The 15,945-nt window shown below is 35.3% G+C and overlaps 1 protein-coding gene across 5 annotated transcripts in view; it reads left to right on the top strand.

The window, feature by feature from the left end:
- HERC2 (HECT and RLD domain containing E3 ubiquitin protein ligase 2) overlaps positions 1–15,945 on the top strand; it is a 289,146-nt gene that overhangs the window by 185,279 nt on the left and 87,922 nt on the right. For all 5 annotated transcript variants that reach the window (XR_003969350.1, XM_030317589.1, XM_030317587.1 and 2 more), the window contains 7 exons: positions 1,338–1,506; positions 1,607–1,732; positions 5,501–5,609; positions 5,725–5,864; positions 13,987–14,177; positions 14,982–15,087; positions 15,177–15,268. Coding sequence is in view for 4 of the 5 variants with exons in the window: in XM_030317589.1 (XP_030173449.1) it covers positions 1,338–1,506; positions 1,607–1,732; positions 5,501–5,609; positions 5,725–5,864; positions 13,987–14,177; positions 14,982–15,087; positions 15,177–15,268 (933 nt within the window). In the remaining variant the exon portion in view is untranslated. The remainder of the gene's footprint in view (positions 1–1,337; positions 1,507–1,606; positions 1,733–5,500; positions 5,610–5,724; positions 5,865–13,986; positions 14,178–14,981; positions 15,088–15,176; positions 15,269–15,945) is intronic.

Genomic DNA, 15,945 nt, shown 5'->3' with positions numbered 1-15,945 from the left:
GTATCTTAAATCTTTTCTTTAGTTGTTTTAATTCTTTTGTTCTAGTTAATATACTTTAGAGAAAATCCCAGAAATCATCTCATTTAATCTGTAAATCTGTTAATAATATGCATTCCTAACACAAAAAAGATTTTGTTTTTGTTTTGTTTTTGTTTTTGTTTTTGTTTTTGTTTTGGTGAGCTCTACACCCAGCATGGGGCTTGAACTCACGACCCTGAGATAAAGAATTCCATGCTCTACTAACTGAGCCAGCCAGGTGTCCCGATAAAGGATCTGTTTATAACAACAACATTACTGTTACCTAACATTAGCTAAGAAAATAAGCAATAATTCTATAATATCATCTCATATCCAGTGCTTACTCACATTTTCCCACTTTTCTCAGAAATTGCTTTTTGAAACAGTAACATTTTTGAATTTGGATACAAACAGGGTCATACACCTGACATTTGGATGATGTCTCTCTGAAGTGTCTTTTAACCTGGAACAGTTTTCCCCTCCCATTTTTTTTTCTCCTTTCCATGTCATTTATTTGTGGCTTCTTCCTCCCTCTTCTGCATCTCCTGTTAAATCAGAATAAGGGCTGGTGGGGTCGGGGAGCTGTTGGACTCAGGCAGTGTCTTAGGCACGAATGCATCATCTGGACCAAAATGCAGTGTTGCTGGTTAGGTCTTGTTAGTCTATTCCATCTGCTAAGAAGTTCTCTATTGTTCACTTTTGCACTTTGATATCCATTTGTGTTACCACCTAGACTTTTTATGAGGGGTTGCATAATAGTGATTTTCTAACTGTGTCATGCCTTTCAAATTTATTAGCTGGAGTTTATTCTTTGAAGAATGCTTTTTAAATCAACTCTAGTTACTCTTTATAATACAGTTATATAGGAAAGTAAGAATAAGTGCTTGCTTTTTTTTTTGTTTTTAGTTTTTTGTTTTTGTTTTTGCTTTATCAATTTCCAGAATGGTGAATTGGTGCCATGGAACTTACACAGGTGACCAAAAGAACCTTTGCTTATTATCATTGTGATAAATTTATTGACTGATATGGATTTGATGTGTTTCAACCATTATTCTTATTGATTAAATTGTTCTTTTGAGTGAACACATTAATCTTTGAGCACTCCCTTGCTTTATGGCACAAGTTGATCCATGCTCATCTTGTGTATTTCCTGCTCCAGACATTGAGCCAGCAAGTTTTCTAAAGAGCCCTGGTTCCACTTAGTGTAAAATGATTTTGAGAGTACACTCAGTGCTAGAAGAAATCCTTTCTTAGATAATGCTACGTATAATTGTTCATCTATACATTGGACTGAATTTTTAATTTAATTTTAATCTTAGGTGGGAATGATGGTTAGATGCTGTCGAACATATGAAGAAGTGTGTGAAGGAGACGTGGGCAAAGTTATCAAATTGGATAGAGATGGATTACATGACCTTAATGTGCAGTGTGATTGGCAACAGAAAGGAGGCACTTACTGGGTTAGGTATATTCATGTGGAACTTATAGGTGAGCACATTTTTAAGTGAGTTGTTACACTTTTTTCTTAATTAGTGACAGAGTTCCCAGGAATGAATACTAATTATAGTTCACTTATTGTAATTTCTAGGCTATCCTCCACCAAGTTCTCCTTCTCACATAAAGATTGGTGATAAAGTTCGTGTCAAAGCCTCAGTCACCACACCAAAATACAAGTGGGGATCTGTGACTCATCAAAGTGTGGGGGTTGTAAAAGGTAATATTATCCAGGCAACAAAATTCCAGATGTTAGCTTTTCATCAGCTAATATGATAAAGTCATTTTTTTTTTTTTTTTCATTCAGGGGCAAGAAAAACAAGTATGAAGATAGCTTATAGTGTTTTTTTGCTTGTCAGTGTTCTCTAGACCAGGAACTCACATATAGTTGAACAGAGTCAGGTTTATTAACTCATTGCCACTTGTGAGGATGCATACCCCAGAAAATGGGGTGTCTCCATAGGTGGGTATAGCAAAGGATTAATGGGGTTTGTGTTGGATACTTTGGGAAAAGTTTAAAGGAGTAGGGTTATTCTAAGAATGGGTGTCTTAATAATTATTATCTATATGTCAGAAAGAATGGAGCTAGGATGAAGTTAATGATTGGCAAGGAAGCAGTTGTTCATATTAACCAGGATTGGAGGTTAGGGGAGGGTGTCTGGTTGTGTTTGTGGTTTGGGTTAGATTTGAACTTGATCAGACATGATTAAAGAGCAGTTTTGGTTTTGTCTTGATTCATTACAGTCACAGGGTAATCTTATTTGATGTTGGTGTTCTGTAAACTTGTTCTGTCATTCTGCCAAATGGCCTATATGTGAATGTTTGGCCAACCCCCTCAATTGGGGACTGTTTCTGTCTCTCTCTCTCTGCTATATAAAAATTTAGGACTAAATTTAAGAAAAGGAAAAGTGCAAATGATGGGATTTAGGAACTGGAAATACAAAATTCTTTTCAGTTTATGTTTAAATGTGATATTATAGAGATTTCAAACTAATCAGTGTACTTTAAAAGGTATACTATGTCCATTTGAACAATTACATGAGAAGTAATTAAAAATGCATGTGTTTTTATTTTATCTTTAAACTCTTTTAATGGCATAAAGAGATCCTGTTTTGTTTTGTTTGAACCTTCTATAATACTCACTGTCAAATACCTTAGGTTAGAAATGGCCATAATGGTGGTGCTTGTCTAGTGCATGGGAGTGTTAGAATGTCTCAGGTTACATGAGAACAAATGGTTTATTTAACATTTTACTTTAGTTTAACATTTTTCTTCAGTTAACAGGTTCTTAAAAGCTTTATGAATCAAAACAGATTTATTAACGTAAGTTTTTATTATTACAGCATATTTGACATATGATGTTATATTAGTTTCAGGTGCACAACATAGTGATTCAACAATTCATTATATTATACAGTGCTCATCACAATGAATGTAGTTACCACCTATCACCATACAATGTTATCACAATATTACTGACTATATTCCCTATGTTTCATCTCTGTAACTTTTTTATTTTGTAAGTGGAGGTCTGTACTTCTATTTTAATTTAATTTATGTTTTAAATTTACATCCAAGTTAGTTAGCATGTAGTGCAGCAATGATTTCAGGAGTAGATTCCTTAATGCCCCTTACCCATTTAGCCCATCACCCCTCCCACAATCCTTCCAGTAACCCTCTGTTTGTTCTCCATATTTAAGAGTCTTTTATGTTTTTGTCTCCCTCCCTGTTTTTATATTATTTTTGCTTCCCTTCCCTTGTGTTCATCTGTTCTGTGTCTTAAAGTCCTCATATGAGTGAAGTCATATGATATTTGTCTTTCTCTGACTAATTTTGCTTAGCATAATACCCTCTAGTTCCATCCATGTAGTTGCAGATGGCAAGATTTCATTCTTTTTGATTGCCAAGTAATGCTCCACTGTATATATATATATACCACATCTTATCCATCGTTGGTCATTTGGGCTCTTTCCATACTTTGGCTGTTGTTGATAGTGCTGCTATAAATATTGGGGTGCATGCGCCCCTTTGAAACAGCATACCTCTATCCCTTGGATAAATACCTAGTAGTGCAATTGCTGGGTTGTAAGGTGGTTCTATTTTTAATTTTTTGAGGAACCTCCGTACTGTTTCCCAGAGTGGCTGCACCAGTTTGCATTCCCACCAGCAGTGCAAAAGAGATCCTCCTTCTCCGCATCCTTGCCAACGTCTGTTGTTGCCTGAGTTGTTAATGTTAGCCATGCTGACAGGTGTGAGGTGGTATCTCATTGTGGTTTTGATTTGTATTTCCCTGATGATGAGTGATGTTGAGCATTTTTTCATGTGTCATTTGGCCATCTGGATGTCTTCTTTGGAGAAGTGTCTATTCATGCCTTTTGCCCATTTCTTCACTGGATTGTTTTCTGGGTGTTGAGTTTGGTAAGTTCTTTTATAGATTTTGGATACTAACCCTTTATCTGATACGTTGTTTGCAAATATCTTCTCCCGTTGTCAGTTGCTTTTAGTTTTGCTGATTGTTTCCTTTGCTGTGCAGAAGCTTTTTATTTTGACTCATCAGAATAGTTCCCAGTAGTTCCCAATAGACTTCCAATAGTTCATTTTTGCTTTTGTTTCCCTTGTCTCCGGAGACTTGTTGAGTAAGAAGCTGTTGCGGCCAAGGTCACAGAGTTTTTTGCGTGCTTTCTCCTTGAGGATTTTGATGGCTTTCTGTCTTACGTTTAGGTCTTTCATCCATTTTGAGTTTATTTTTGTGTATGGTGTAGGAAAGTGGTCCAGGTTCATTCTTCTGCATGTTGCTGTCCAGTTTTCCCAGCACCAGTTGCTGAAGAGACTGTCTTTTTTCCTGCTTTGTCAAAGATTAGTTGGCCATACGTTTGTGGGTCCATTTCTGGGTTCTCTATTCTGTTCCACTGATCTGAGTGTCTGTTCTTGTGCCATGTACTTCTTTTTTAAAATTTATTATTATTTTTTAAAATTTTATTGAAATCCAAATTCTAACATAATAATGTAATAATGATTTTAGTAGTAGAATTTAGTGATTCATCACTTACATATAGCACTCATTGCTCCTGGCAACAAGTACCTTAATGCCCATCACCCATTTACTCCATCCTCCCCACCCAGTACCTCTCCAGCAACCCTCAGTTTGTTCTCTGTATTTAAGAGTCTCTTATGACTTGCCTCCTTTCTGTTTTTATCTTATTTTTGCTTCCCTTCCCTTATGTTCATCTGTTTTGTTTCTTAAATTCCACATATGAATGAAATCATAGAATTTTAATGTTTATTTTTGAGAGAGAGACAGAACGTGAGTGGGCAAGGAGCAGAGAGAGAGAGAGAGAGAGAGACAGACAGACAGACAGACAGAATCAGAAGCAGGCTCCATGCTCTGAGCTGTCAGCACAGAGCCTGATGAAGGGCTCTAACTCACAAACTGTGAGATCATGACCTGAGCCAAAGTTGGACGCTTAACTGGCTAAGTCACCCAGGTGTTCCTCATGATAAATTTTGAAAATAAGAACTTGGTTCAGAAGTTAATGTTTTGTAGCAGAGTGCTCTCACCCAAGGTCAAGAGATCTCTTAACATTATTATTAGTTTTATTTCCTAAGATACTAAATGGAGTTTTTGACTTGATGTAATTAAAAACAAAGTAACCATATTGTGGAAAATTTCAAACATATACAAGTAGAGAATATAGTGTAATGAGCCTCCATGTGCTCATCACTTGGCTTCAACAGTTGTCAGCCCCTGGTCAAAGTTGTTTCATCCATGATCCCCGCCCTTGGTTATTTTAAAGCTAATCCCTTATTGACACCATGTGTTAGTTCGTCCATAAGTATCTTAGTATGTCTCTCTAAAAGAGAAATACTCTTGGTAAAACATAAATAACTATAATGTAATTATCACATGAGTAGTTAGGTATAGTTTTAATTTTAATTTTAGGTTTTTATTGATGACTGAGATGTTTCAGCAATTTCTATTTTGTCCTAGCTTTCAGTGCAAATGGAAAAGATGTCATTGTCGACTTCCCTCAGCAGTCTCACTGGACCGGGCTGTTATCAGAAATGGAGTTGGTGCCTAGTGTTCATCCTGGGGTTACGTGAGTTAATTTTTATATCACTAGATTTGTTTTGGGGGAATGTTTTTCTTTGTAATTAAATTTAATAAACGGCCTTATCTTTTTCTTATCAACTCAATGGTTTTTTAAAAAATAGGTGTGATGGCTGTCAGATGTTTCCTATCAATGGATCTAGATTCAAATGCAGAAACTGTGATGACTTTGATTTTTGTGAAACATGTTTTAAGACCAGAAAACACAACACCAGGCATACATTTGGCAGAATAAATGAACCAGGTATGATAGAATGGTTGTTTTTTTTTAATAAAATATTATTAATGAAATCATTGTGCACACATATGTATTTAGTTTACTCTTTAAAGGTCATGTTTATATGGTGAGCACTGCATAGTGTACACAGTAAAACAGGAAACATGATCTTACACACTTGGTAACTTGGTATCTTTTTTTTTCAAGCAGTGAGGCACTGTGAGAATTGAATAACAGGATTTCTTTGCTTGTATTTTCATAAAGAACATTAAAAAGATCTTAAGAAACTAAGAAGTGTTTTATTCGATGGGGTGTGGAATTGGATAGATGGAGAGTGAGACTTTTTATTTGTGTATCTTTTATTATAATTTTTTGTTGTGGCAGAATACAACATAAAATTTGCCATATTAATCACTTTGAAGTGTAACAGTTCAGAGAATGTTGTACAACTATCACCACTATTTATTTCCGAAACTTTTTCACTGCTCCAAAAAGAAACTCTACCATTAAGCAATAATTCTCCATTCTCCTCTCCCCCAGCCCCTGGCAACCTTTAATCTGCTTTCTGTCTCCATAAATTTGATTACAACATGTACTTCATATACGTGGAACCAAAATTTGCCTTTTTGTGTCTGGCTTATTTTACTTAGGATTATTTTTCCAAGGTTTATCCATGTTGTAGCATGTGGATACTTCTTTTTATAGCTGAATAATATGTCATTGTACGTACATACTACATGTTGTTTATACATTCATCCATTAATGAGCATTTGGGTTGTTTCTGCCTTTCAGCTATTGTGAATAGTGTTACTGTGAATATTGGTGTACAAATCTGTTTGAGTCCTTGTTTTTTAAATTGGTAGTGGAATTGCAGGGTCATATGGTAGTTCTTTAACTTTTTGAGAAAATGCCAAAATTGGCTGCACCATTTTATATTCCCACTAGTAATATATAAGGGTTCTAATTTCTCCATCTCCTTACCAACATTTGTTATTTATTATTATTATTTTTTTTAATTACAGCCATCTGATTTTAAGTTTCCCTAATGACAAATGACATTGAGCCTCTTTCCTTGTCATTTTGGCCATATCTTTTTTTGGAATATATCTATTTAAGTCCTTTGTGCATTAAAAAACATTTTTTTTTAATTTTTATTTTTGAGAGAGAAAGACAGAGTGCAAATGGGAGATGAACAGAGAGGGAGACAGATTCCAAAGCAGGCTCTGAGTTGTCAGCACAGAGCCTGAGGCGGGACTCAAACTCATGAACTGCGAGATCCTGACCTGAGCCGAAGTCGGATGCTTAACTGACTGAGCCACCAGACGCCCCTTTTTAATTTTTTTAATGTTTATTTATTTTTTGTGTTTTACCCCTTTTTAAACTTTTGATGTTGAGTTATAGAAATTCTTAAAATATTCTGCACATCAAACCCTAGGAGATAGGTGATTTGCAAATATTTCATCTCCTTCTTTGGATTGTCTTTTCACTTTCTTGATAGGCTTCTATGATACATAAGTTTTTAATGTTAATGAAATCCATTTTATCTATTATTTCTTTAGTTGTCTGTGTATTTGGTGTCATATTTGCTTTCGGTGTCAATAAATCCAAAGTCATGAATGAAGATTAATACCTATTTTTCTTTCTAATAGGTTATATAGTTTTAGCTCTTAAACTTAGGTTTTGATCCATTTTGAGTTAATTTTTGTACATGGTATAGTGTAAGAGTTCAGTTTCATTCACTGCACATGTGTGCAGTCTAGTTTCCTGAAACTGTTGAAAAGACTATCTTTTCACCATTGAATGGTCTTGGTACCCTTTTTGGAAATCAATTGAACATAGATGTGAGAGTTTATTTTTGGGCTCCCAGTTCTGTTTTATTGTTTATTTGCTTATCCTTATGCAAGTAGCAAACCATACATTGTGATGATGGTAACTTTGCAGTAAGTTTTTGAAATTGGGAAGTGTGAATCCTCCAAAGTTGTTCTTTTTCAAGATTGTTTTGACTATTTGGTATCCCTTAAAATTCAATATGAATTTGGGGATGAATATTTCTGTTTTTATAAGCATTATTTGTATAGGAATTGCATTGAATTTCCTTATTGCTTTGGGCAGAATTGTCATTTTAATCATATTAAGTCTTCCAATCTATGAATGAGGGATATCTTTTCCATTTATTTACTAGACCTTCTTTCAGCATTTTTCTTTCAGCAATATTTTGTGATATTTCAGTTTACAAGTCTGTGCCTTCTTGATTAAATTTATTCCTAACTATTTTTATGCCATATTAAATGGAATTCTTAATTTTCTTTTTGGAATATTTTTTGTTAGTATATAGAAATATACACTACACTTTCAACACATTTTGTGTGTTGAGTTAGTATCCAGCATCTTTGCTGAATTTATTTATTGTCTCCTACAGTTTTGTTTTTGTTTTTGGTGTTTTCTAAAAATTTTTTTCTACATGTAAGCATAGTATCTATGCACCAAGATCATTTTACTTCTTCCTTTCTGATTTGAATGCCTTATATTTCTTTTTCCTGCTTTAGCTAGTTCTTCCAGTACTAAGTTGAATGGAAGTGGCAAAGTTGGGCATCCTTTTCCTACTCCTGATCTTAGGGGGAAAGCTTTCAGTGTGTTAAATTGAGCATGTTAGCTGTGGGTTTTTCATAAATAGCCTTTATCATGTTGAGGAAATTGTTGTCTAATTCTAACTTTTATTATTTTCTTATCTTTATGTAGATTTGTAAAATGTAGAGTTATCTCCTTTTCAAGGCTAACTTAGAATACTTTCCTTTTTTTCTTACTCAGCCTGCCATAGGTTTGTCAATTTAATTATTCTCTCTCTCTCTCTCTGTCTCGCTTCTTTTTTTAAAGTTTTTTCAGAGAGACAAATTTTGGCTTGGTTTGTTGTTTTTCATATCTTTTTCTTTCTTTTTCCTATGGAATTTGGATTTAGGTTGATTCCCCCCCCCCCCATCTTGAGGTTAATGTTTATCTCATTTTCTCGCTCTGTCTTTTTTAATATATGAACTTAAAAATTTAAATTTATCTTTAAGCAAGGCTTAAGCTGTTTTCTGCAATACTGCTGTGTAGTAGTAGTATTTTTAAAATTCCATTTGGGATTATTTTTTTGTATTCATTGGTTTTTAAATTTTCAAACACATCAACATTTTTACTTGTTTCTGCATTGCATTCAGAGTGTGTATTCTGATTGATCTTTGACATTTTCTGAAACTTGCATGTGATCATATGACTTAGTATATGATTGGATTTTATAAATGTTTAATGTATGCCTAAAAGAATGTCTCCTGCAGTTCTGCGGTAAAGTTAGTGTTTGCTTAGTGTATCTTTTTTAGCCTTTTACCCTCAGTCTTTCTGTATTCTTATATTTTCAATATATTTCTTATAAGTTGTAAGTAGTCTTTTAAAATTCCAATATGATTATTTGGATCCTTTAGGTATTTACAAGGCAGTTTATGATGTATTTTTATTTAAAGTGATCAAATTCTCAGTGGTTTTTATTTGTCCCTCCTGTTCTCTGTTCCCCTTTCTGCATTACATCTGTGTTTGGTCTGATAATGTTTTTTATTATTTAACACCGAAGCCCCCACACCCTGCCCCCCCCTTAGTGGCTAAGAAGTTACATACATTTTAGTGTATATTTATATATTATATGGGTAGTGTGTATGTTATACACATTTTTAGTATAAGTCATTAAGATAGTAAAACATTCATCTTTGACTTATCAAAATCTAATTATTATTTAGTATTTTTACTCTCTTCTAAGCAATGCAGAGATCTTAGGTCCCTTTAACTTTATTTACTCTTATTTTGATTTAAATTATCATGTTTTTATTGTGTTTTACAATTTTACACACATTTTCAACCATATAAGACATATTATTGGTATTGTATATAGCCATTATTTATTTAGATTTTTTCACATACTTAACATTAAAAAATTTTTTAAAGTATTTATTTTGAGAAAGAGAGAGCACGCATGTGTGCGTGAGTAGGAGAGAGGCAAAGGGAGAGAGAGAATCCCAAGCAGTCTCCGCACTGCCAGCACAGAGCGCAACATGGAGCTGGATCCCATGAACTGTAAGATCATGACCTGAGCAGAGATGAACAGCCAGACACCCAACTAACTGAGCCACCCAGGACCCCCTCTGTTCTTCTTTATATCTTGCCTTTTTATCTGTCATTATTCTTCCACCTGAGGAATAGCCCTTAATTTTCCTTAATGGGTCTCCTTCTGTAATGCTAATGAATTACTTTTTTTTTGTGTTTCTGAAAATACCTTATTTCTCCTTCATTTTAGAAACATATTTTTTAAAGAATTTCCTTTAAAATACTATTCCTAAAAAAAAAAAAAATACTATTCCTTTGGGGCGCCTGGGTGGCTCAGTCGGTTAAGCCTCTGACTTTGGCTCAGGTCATGATCTCATGGTTTGTGAGTTCGAGCCCTGTCTCAGGCTCTGTGCTGACAGCTCAGAGCCTGGAGCCTGCTTCGTATTCTATATCTCCCTCTCTCTCTCTGCCCCTCCCATGCTCATTCTCTGTCTCTCTCTTTCTCTCTTTCTCAAAATAAATAAATAACAAAAAAATAAAAAATAATTAAAAAATGCTTTTCCTTTGTAATTTGGTTTATATTATTTCTTGAAGTCACTTCTATTAAAGCTGATAATCTTTGTATTTCCTCTTAGTCTGTTTTTGAGTTACTTTTTTGTTTTTATCTTGCACAAATTTTTAAAATTTTTTTAATTTTTTTAATTTTTTGAATTTATATCCAAGTTAGTTAGCATGTAGTGCAGCAGTGATTTCAGGAGTAGATTCCTTAATGCCCCTTACCCATTTAGCCCATCACCCCTCCCACAATCCTTCCAGTAACCCTCTGTTTGTTCTCCATATTTAAGGGTCTTTTATGTTTTTGTCCCCCTCCCTGTTTTTATATTATTTTTGCTTCCCTTCCCTTGTGTTCATCTGTTCTGTGTCTTAAAGTCCTCATATGAGTGAAGTCATATGATATTTGTCTTTCTCTGACTAATTTTGCTTAGCATAATACCCTCTAGTTCCATCCATGTAGTTGCAGATGGCAAGATTTCATTCTTTTTGATTGCCAAGTAATGCTCCACTGTATATATATATATACCACATCTTATCCATCGTTGGTCATTTGGGCTCTTTCCATACTTTGGCTGTTGTTGATAGTGCTGCTATAAATATTGGGGTGCATGCGCCCCTTTGAAACAGCATACCTCTATCCCTTGGATAAATACCTAGTAGTGCAATTGCTGGGTTGTAAGGTGGTTCTATTTTTAATTTTTTGAGGAACCTCCGTACTGTTTCCCAGAGTGGCTGCACCAGTTTGCATTCCCACCAGCAGTGCAAAAGAGATCCTCCTTCTCCGCATCCTTGCCAACGTCTGTTGTTGCCTGAGTTGTTAATGTTAGCCATGCTGACAGGTGTGAGGTGGTATCTCATTGTGGTTTTGATTTGTATTTCCCTGATGATGAGTGATGTTGAGCATTTTTTCATGTGTCATTTGGCCATCTGGATGTCTTCTTTGGAGAAGTGTCTATTCATGCCTTTTGCCCATTTCTTCACTGGATTGTTTTCTGGGTGTTGAGTTTGGTAAGTTCTTTTATAGATTTTGGATACTAACCCTTTATCTGATACGTTGTTTGCAAATATCTTCTCCCGTTGTCAGTTGCTTTTAGTTTTGCTGATTGTTTCCTTTGCTGTGCAGAAGCTTTTTATTTTGACTCATCAGAATAGTTCCCAGTAGTTCCCAATAGACTTCCAATAGTTCATTTTTGCTTTTGTTTCCCTTGTCTCCGGAGACTTGTTGAGTAAGAAGCTGTTGCGGCCAAGGTCACAGAGTTTTTTGCGTGCTTTCTCCTTGAGGATTTTGATGGCTTTCTGTCTTACGTTTAGGTCTTTCATCCATTTTGAGTTTATTTTTGTGTATGGTGTAGGAAAGTGGTCCAGGTTCATTCTTCTGCATGTTGCTGTCCAGTTTTCCCAGCACCAGTTGCTGAAGAGACTGTCTTTTTTCCTGCTTTGTCAAAGATTAGTTGGCCATACGTTTGTGGGTCCATTTCTGGGTTCTCTATTCTGTTCCACTGATCTGAGTGTCTGTTTTTGTGCCATTGCACATATTTTATATGCCCATGGAAATGTATTTCTTTTTATTTATATTCTTTGGGGTTAGCAGGATTCTTTATTTTTATTTTCTTTTTTTCCCCTTAGTTGTATTTAGGAAATAAATTGACATATAACATTGTGTAAGTTTAAGATGTACAGTGTGACGATTTTGTACATGTATATATTGCAAAATGATTACCACAGTGGGGTTAGTTGGTTAGTTGACAAATCCATCACTTCACATAATTACCTTTGTGTTTGTGTGGTGAGGGTAAGAACGCTTAAGATCTTCCTCAGCAACTTTCAAAGCAGGGCTTTTTAAATCTCTAGCTTGATATCTTTTGCCAGTTCTAGAGATTTTTCAGTCAGTAATATCTTCAAATATTGTCTGTGTCCTATTGTCTCTTCTGTTTTGGGATTCCTATTTCATCAGTGTCAGAGCTTCTTTCTATTCTCTTTCACCTGCTCTTTTATGTTTTCTAAGCTTTTGCTCCTCAGGACTTCTTTCTAGATATTGTTTAGTAATTCTCTTTTCACCTGAGTCTCATCTCATGTACTAGTAAACCTATTCATTGAGTTCTTAATTTCAATTACTACATTTAATAATTTTTTTTAACGTTTATTTTTGAGAGTGAGAGCGTGTGTACTAGTGGGGGAGGGGCAGAAAGAGGGAGACAGAGGATCCCAGGCAGGCTTCTTGCTGTCAGTGCAGAGCCCAATGTGGGGCCTGAACTCACAAACTCATGAGATCATGACCTGAGCCAAAATCAAGAGTTGGCCACTCAACTGACTGAGCCACCCAGGTGCCCCTAACAACTTTAATTTTTCTGTTTTTTAATATAGTTTTCAATTCTCTGCTGAAATATTCAATGTTCTTATCTTTTCAGACATAAGTAAGTATGGTTATTTTAAAAACTATCTTATAACTCCAATATCTAGAGACTCTGTGGGTCTGTTTTTATTGTCTGTTATTTCTGATAGTTTTTTTAGTCATGTCTTAGTCTAGTCTCCTCATATGCCATTATGTACTGGACATTATATTAAAAAAAAAAATGTTTCTTGAATCAGTTTGAGGCCCAAGATATTATCATTCTTCAGAGACTGAGGGGAAAGAGGGTTGGTCTTCCAGGTAATTGGGGTAAGTAACTATCTGAGTTCACCTCAGTCCAGTTTCAGCGACTGAGATGATTTCATGCTGAGCTTTAATAAAATAAACAGCACTGCACAGTTCACTCTTCCTCTTGGGATTTTTCCTGTTGAGATCCCAACCCAAAGTGTGGGTTTTTCTGTGGCTATCTTCTTCTCTCCTGGTGGGCTCTGGACTCCAGTTCTTGGTCCCCACCTCTCCCCTGCCCAAGGCTGTCCAAAGTAGTGTGGTTTTTTTGGAGGCTCTCCTTACTGACAATTATGATCAGGGACAAGTAGCTTCTGATCCATGGTGTTGCTCATCTGGACATCTCTTTTCATCTCAGCTTTTCTTAGATTCTGGTCCCATAATTCTTTACCATCTTGTTATTTCTGATACTTTTAAGACTTTTTCATCTTTAAATGTTTTATCTGCCTTTTCTAGTTGTCCTCAATGGGGGGGGGGGCCTAGATGAATTTCCAGATGTGCCATTCATGGATGTAGAGACTCTTTACAGGTTTGGTTTTGCTTTGCATTTGTAACAGCATTTTTAATCAGAATGGCTTTTGTTAGAACTGTTGCTGAACTCCCTCCCTCCCCCAGCTTCTATGTATTCTTTCATCTGGAAATATGTCACTCTGTTGTTACTTGACAGTCAAGTAGAATAAGCCATAGCATTATATAAATTTCATTTCATAAATTGGTATAAAATACACTGACTAAGCTTTTGAAGCTATTTTAGGTATTCCGTCCTTTTAAGTTGAAAACTTACTATTTTCTTGAAGTAAGAACTTCTCACTGTGTAGTATTCTTTATTTCTTGGTTGTGAAGGTTCTTCCATACACATCTTAACACTGTTTGACCACCATTAAATAGGACAGTCTGCAATATTTTGTGGCCGTTCTGGAAAACAGCTGAAGCGTTGTCACAGCAGTCAGCCAGGAATGCTGCTGGACAGCTGGTCCCGGATGGTAAAGAGCCTAAATGTGTCATCCTCTGTGAACCAAGCTTCTCGTCTTATTGATGGCAGTGAGCCCTGCTGGCAGTCATCTGGCTCACAAGGAAAGGTAGTGTGCCATGTGGCACTTCTAGAAATGCTTTTATTTAGATGGCTTTACCATTTTAAACTTCAAAATGAACTTTGAAAAACCTGCTAAGTTACACTGTGTTGATACCTGCCAGTACTGATTTTATATTTTATATTTTAAAAATTATTTTTAAAGCTATGAGTAATACACCATCCAATATGTATTATCAGATTTTTTTTCTTTTACCATTTTTTATTTGTTTTTGAGAGACAGAGACTAAGCATGAGCAGGGAGGGGCAGAAAGAGGGGGACACAGAATCTGAAACAGGCTCCAGGCTGTCAGCACAGAGCCCAATGTAGGGCCGAAATACATGAACTATGAGATCATGCTGTTGTTTTTGTTAACTCTCCCACATAAAATGTATGAGTTCAGATTCTGCTTCTGGTGAGCACTTTTTCTAATATATCTGAACAAATATGTGTTGCTCTTTGGAATGTTATCATGATTGCGCTCACGTGTGGGTGTACATCTTTGAACTCATGGTCAGTCTTGGAGAAAAGGGTTTTTTTTTTTCCTATCTTGATTCTAGTATTTTTTATAGTCCACTCCTTGATGGGTATAAAGAGGCCACTGAAGATCAGGAGTCTCTAAACACATAGTTTCTGGGGTTCAGAGTGAGACTTTCTTGTAATGAACAATTAAGTAGTAGAGTAGAATAGTCCTCTCTCTCAGGTCATACCATATATTTAGAAAATCTCATGTACATTCAGTCTTCAGTGATACTATTTTAATAGCTAAAATATGGCTGAGTTTTACTAATTGAGAGTACATTTTTTTTTAAGCATTGGATTCGTTTGGAGATTTTCCCAGATGTTCTTGTTCATAGATTAAAAATGATAGTTGATCCTGCTGACAGTAGCTACATGCCTTCCCTGGTTGTGGTGTCAGGTAATTGAATTAGTTTACTCAAAGAATATCTTCTCTCATATGATAAAAACTCCTTTGTCTGATTCCTTTACTCTCTTTTTCCCCACTAGGTGGAAATTCCCTAAATAACCTAATTGAACTAAAGACAATCAACATTAATCCCACTGACACCACAGTGTCCCTTCTGAATGACTGCACAGAGGTATGATATCGTTTTTGATGGTTTGCAAAGGACAGTGGAGGTGACTTTTTTGATTGTCTCTAAACTAACATTGAGCCTGCTTTCCCCCCTGAATTAGATTAAACAGGTATATAATTTGAATTTGCTGCTTATCAGATCAGCTTGAAAAGGAAACAAAATAAATTTCATTCTCACTATCTTAAGTAAGAAGTGAGGGTAAAGCTCCTAGCAAAAGTTGTTACCGGGCACATCATACTGGTTTTTGTATCCAGCACAGGATTGTTTTTATTAAATATCTATTAAGATGTGATGGTTTTTTTTCTACCTGCACATGTGACACCTAAATTGCTTTTTTGTTTTCATTCCTGTGGCATCAAGTATGGAACATGTCCTGAAATACTGAGCTATTGATTTGATTGGTTATAAAGTAATTTTTAAAATGAATACAAGTTCATTATAAATATTGAAAATGCTGTCAAGTTTCTTTTACATAGTCCCTCTATTACAGAGCAGTGAGACTGTCTCATATCTTTCAGTAAATCTTTTCACACAGGTGTCAATACAATTTTAATAAATTAAATATATTAAAAATAATACAAAATAAGATAGTTTTTAATACCACCTATATATTATTGTTTCATGAGGACTTATTTAATTGGTACAATGATAGTAGGTAAAGATATCAAATAATTGACATT

Source organism: Lynx canadensis, chromosome B3 (genome assembly GCF_007474595.2).
Source record: "Lynx canadensis isolate LIC74 chromosome B3, mLynCan4.pri.v2, whole genome shotgun sequence".
Lineage (NCBI taxonomy): Eukaryota > Metazoa > Chordata > Mammalia > Carnivora > Felidae > Lynx > Lynx canadensis.
Note: the sequence above shows the minus strand (reverse complement) of the source record. Positions and strands in the feature narration are given on the sequence as shown.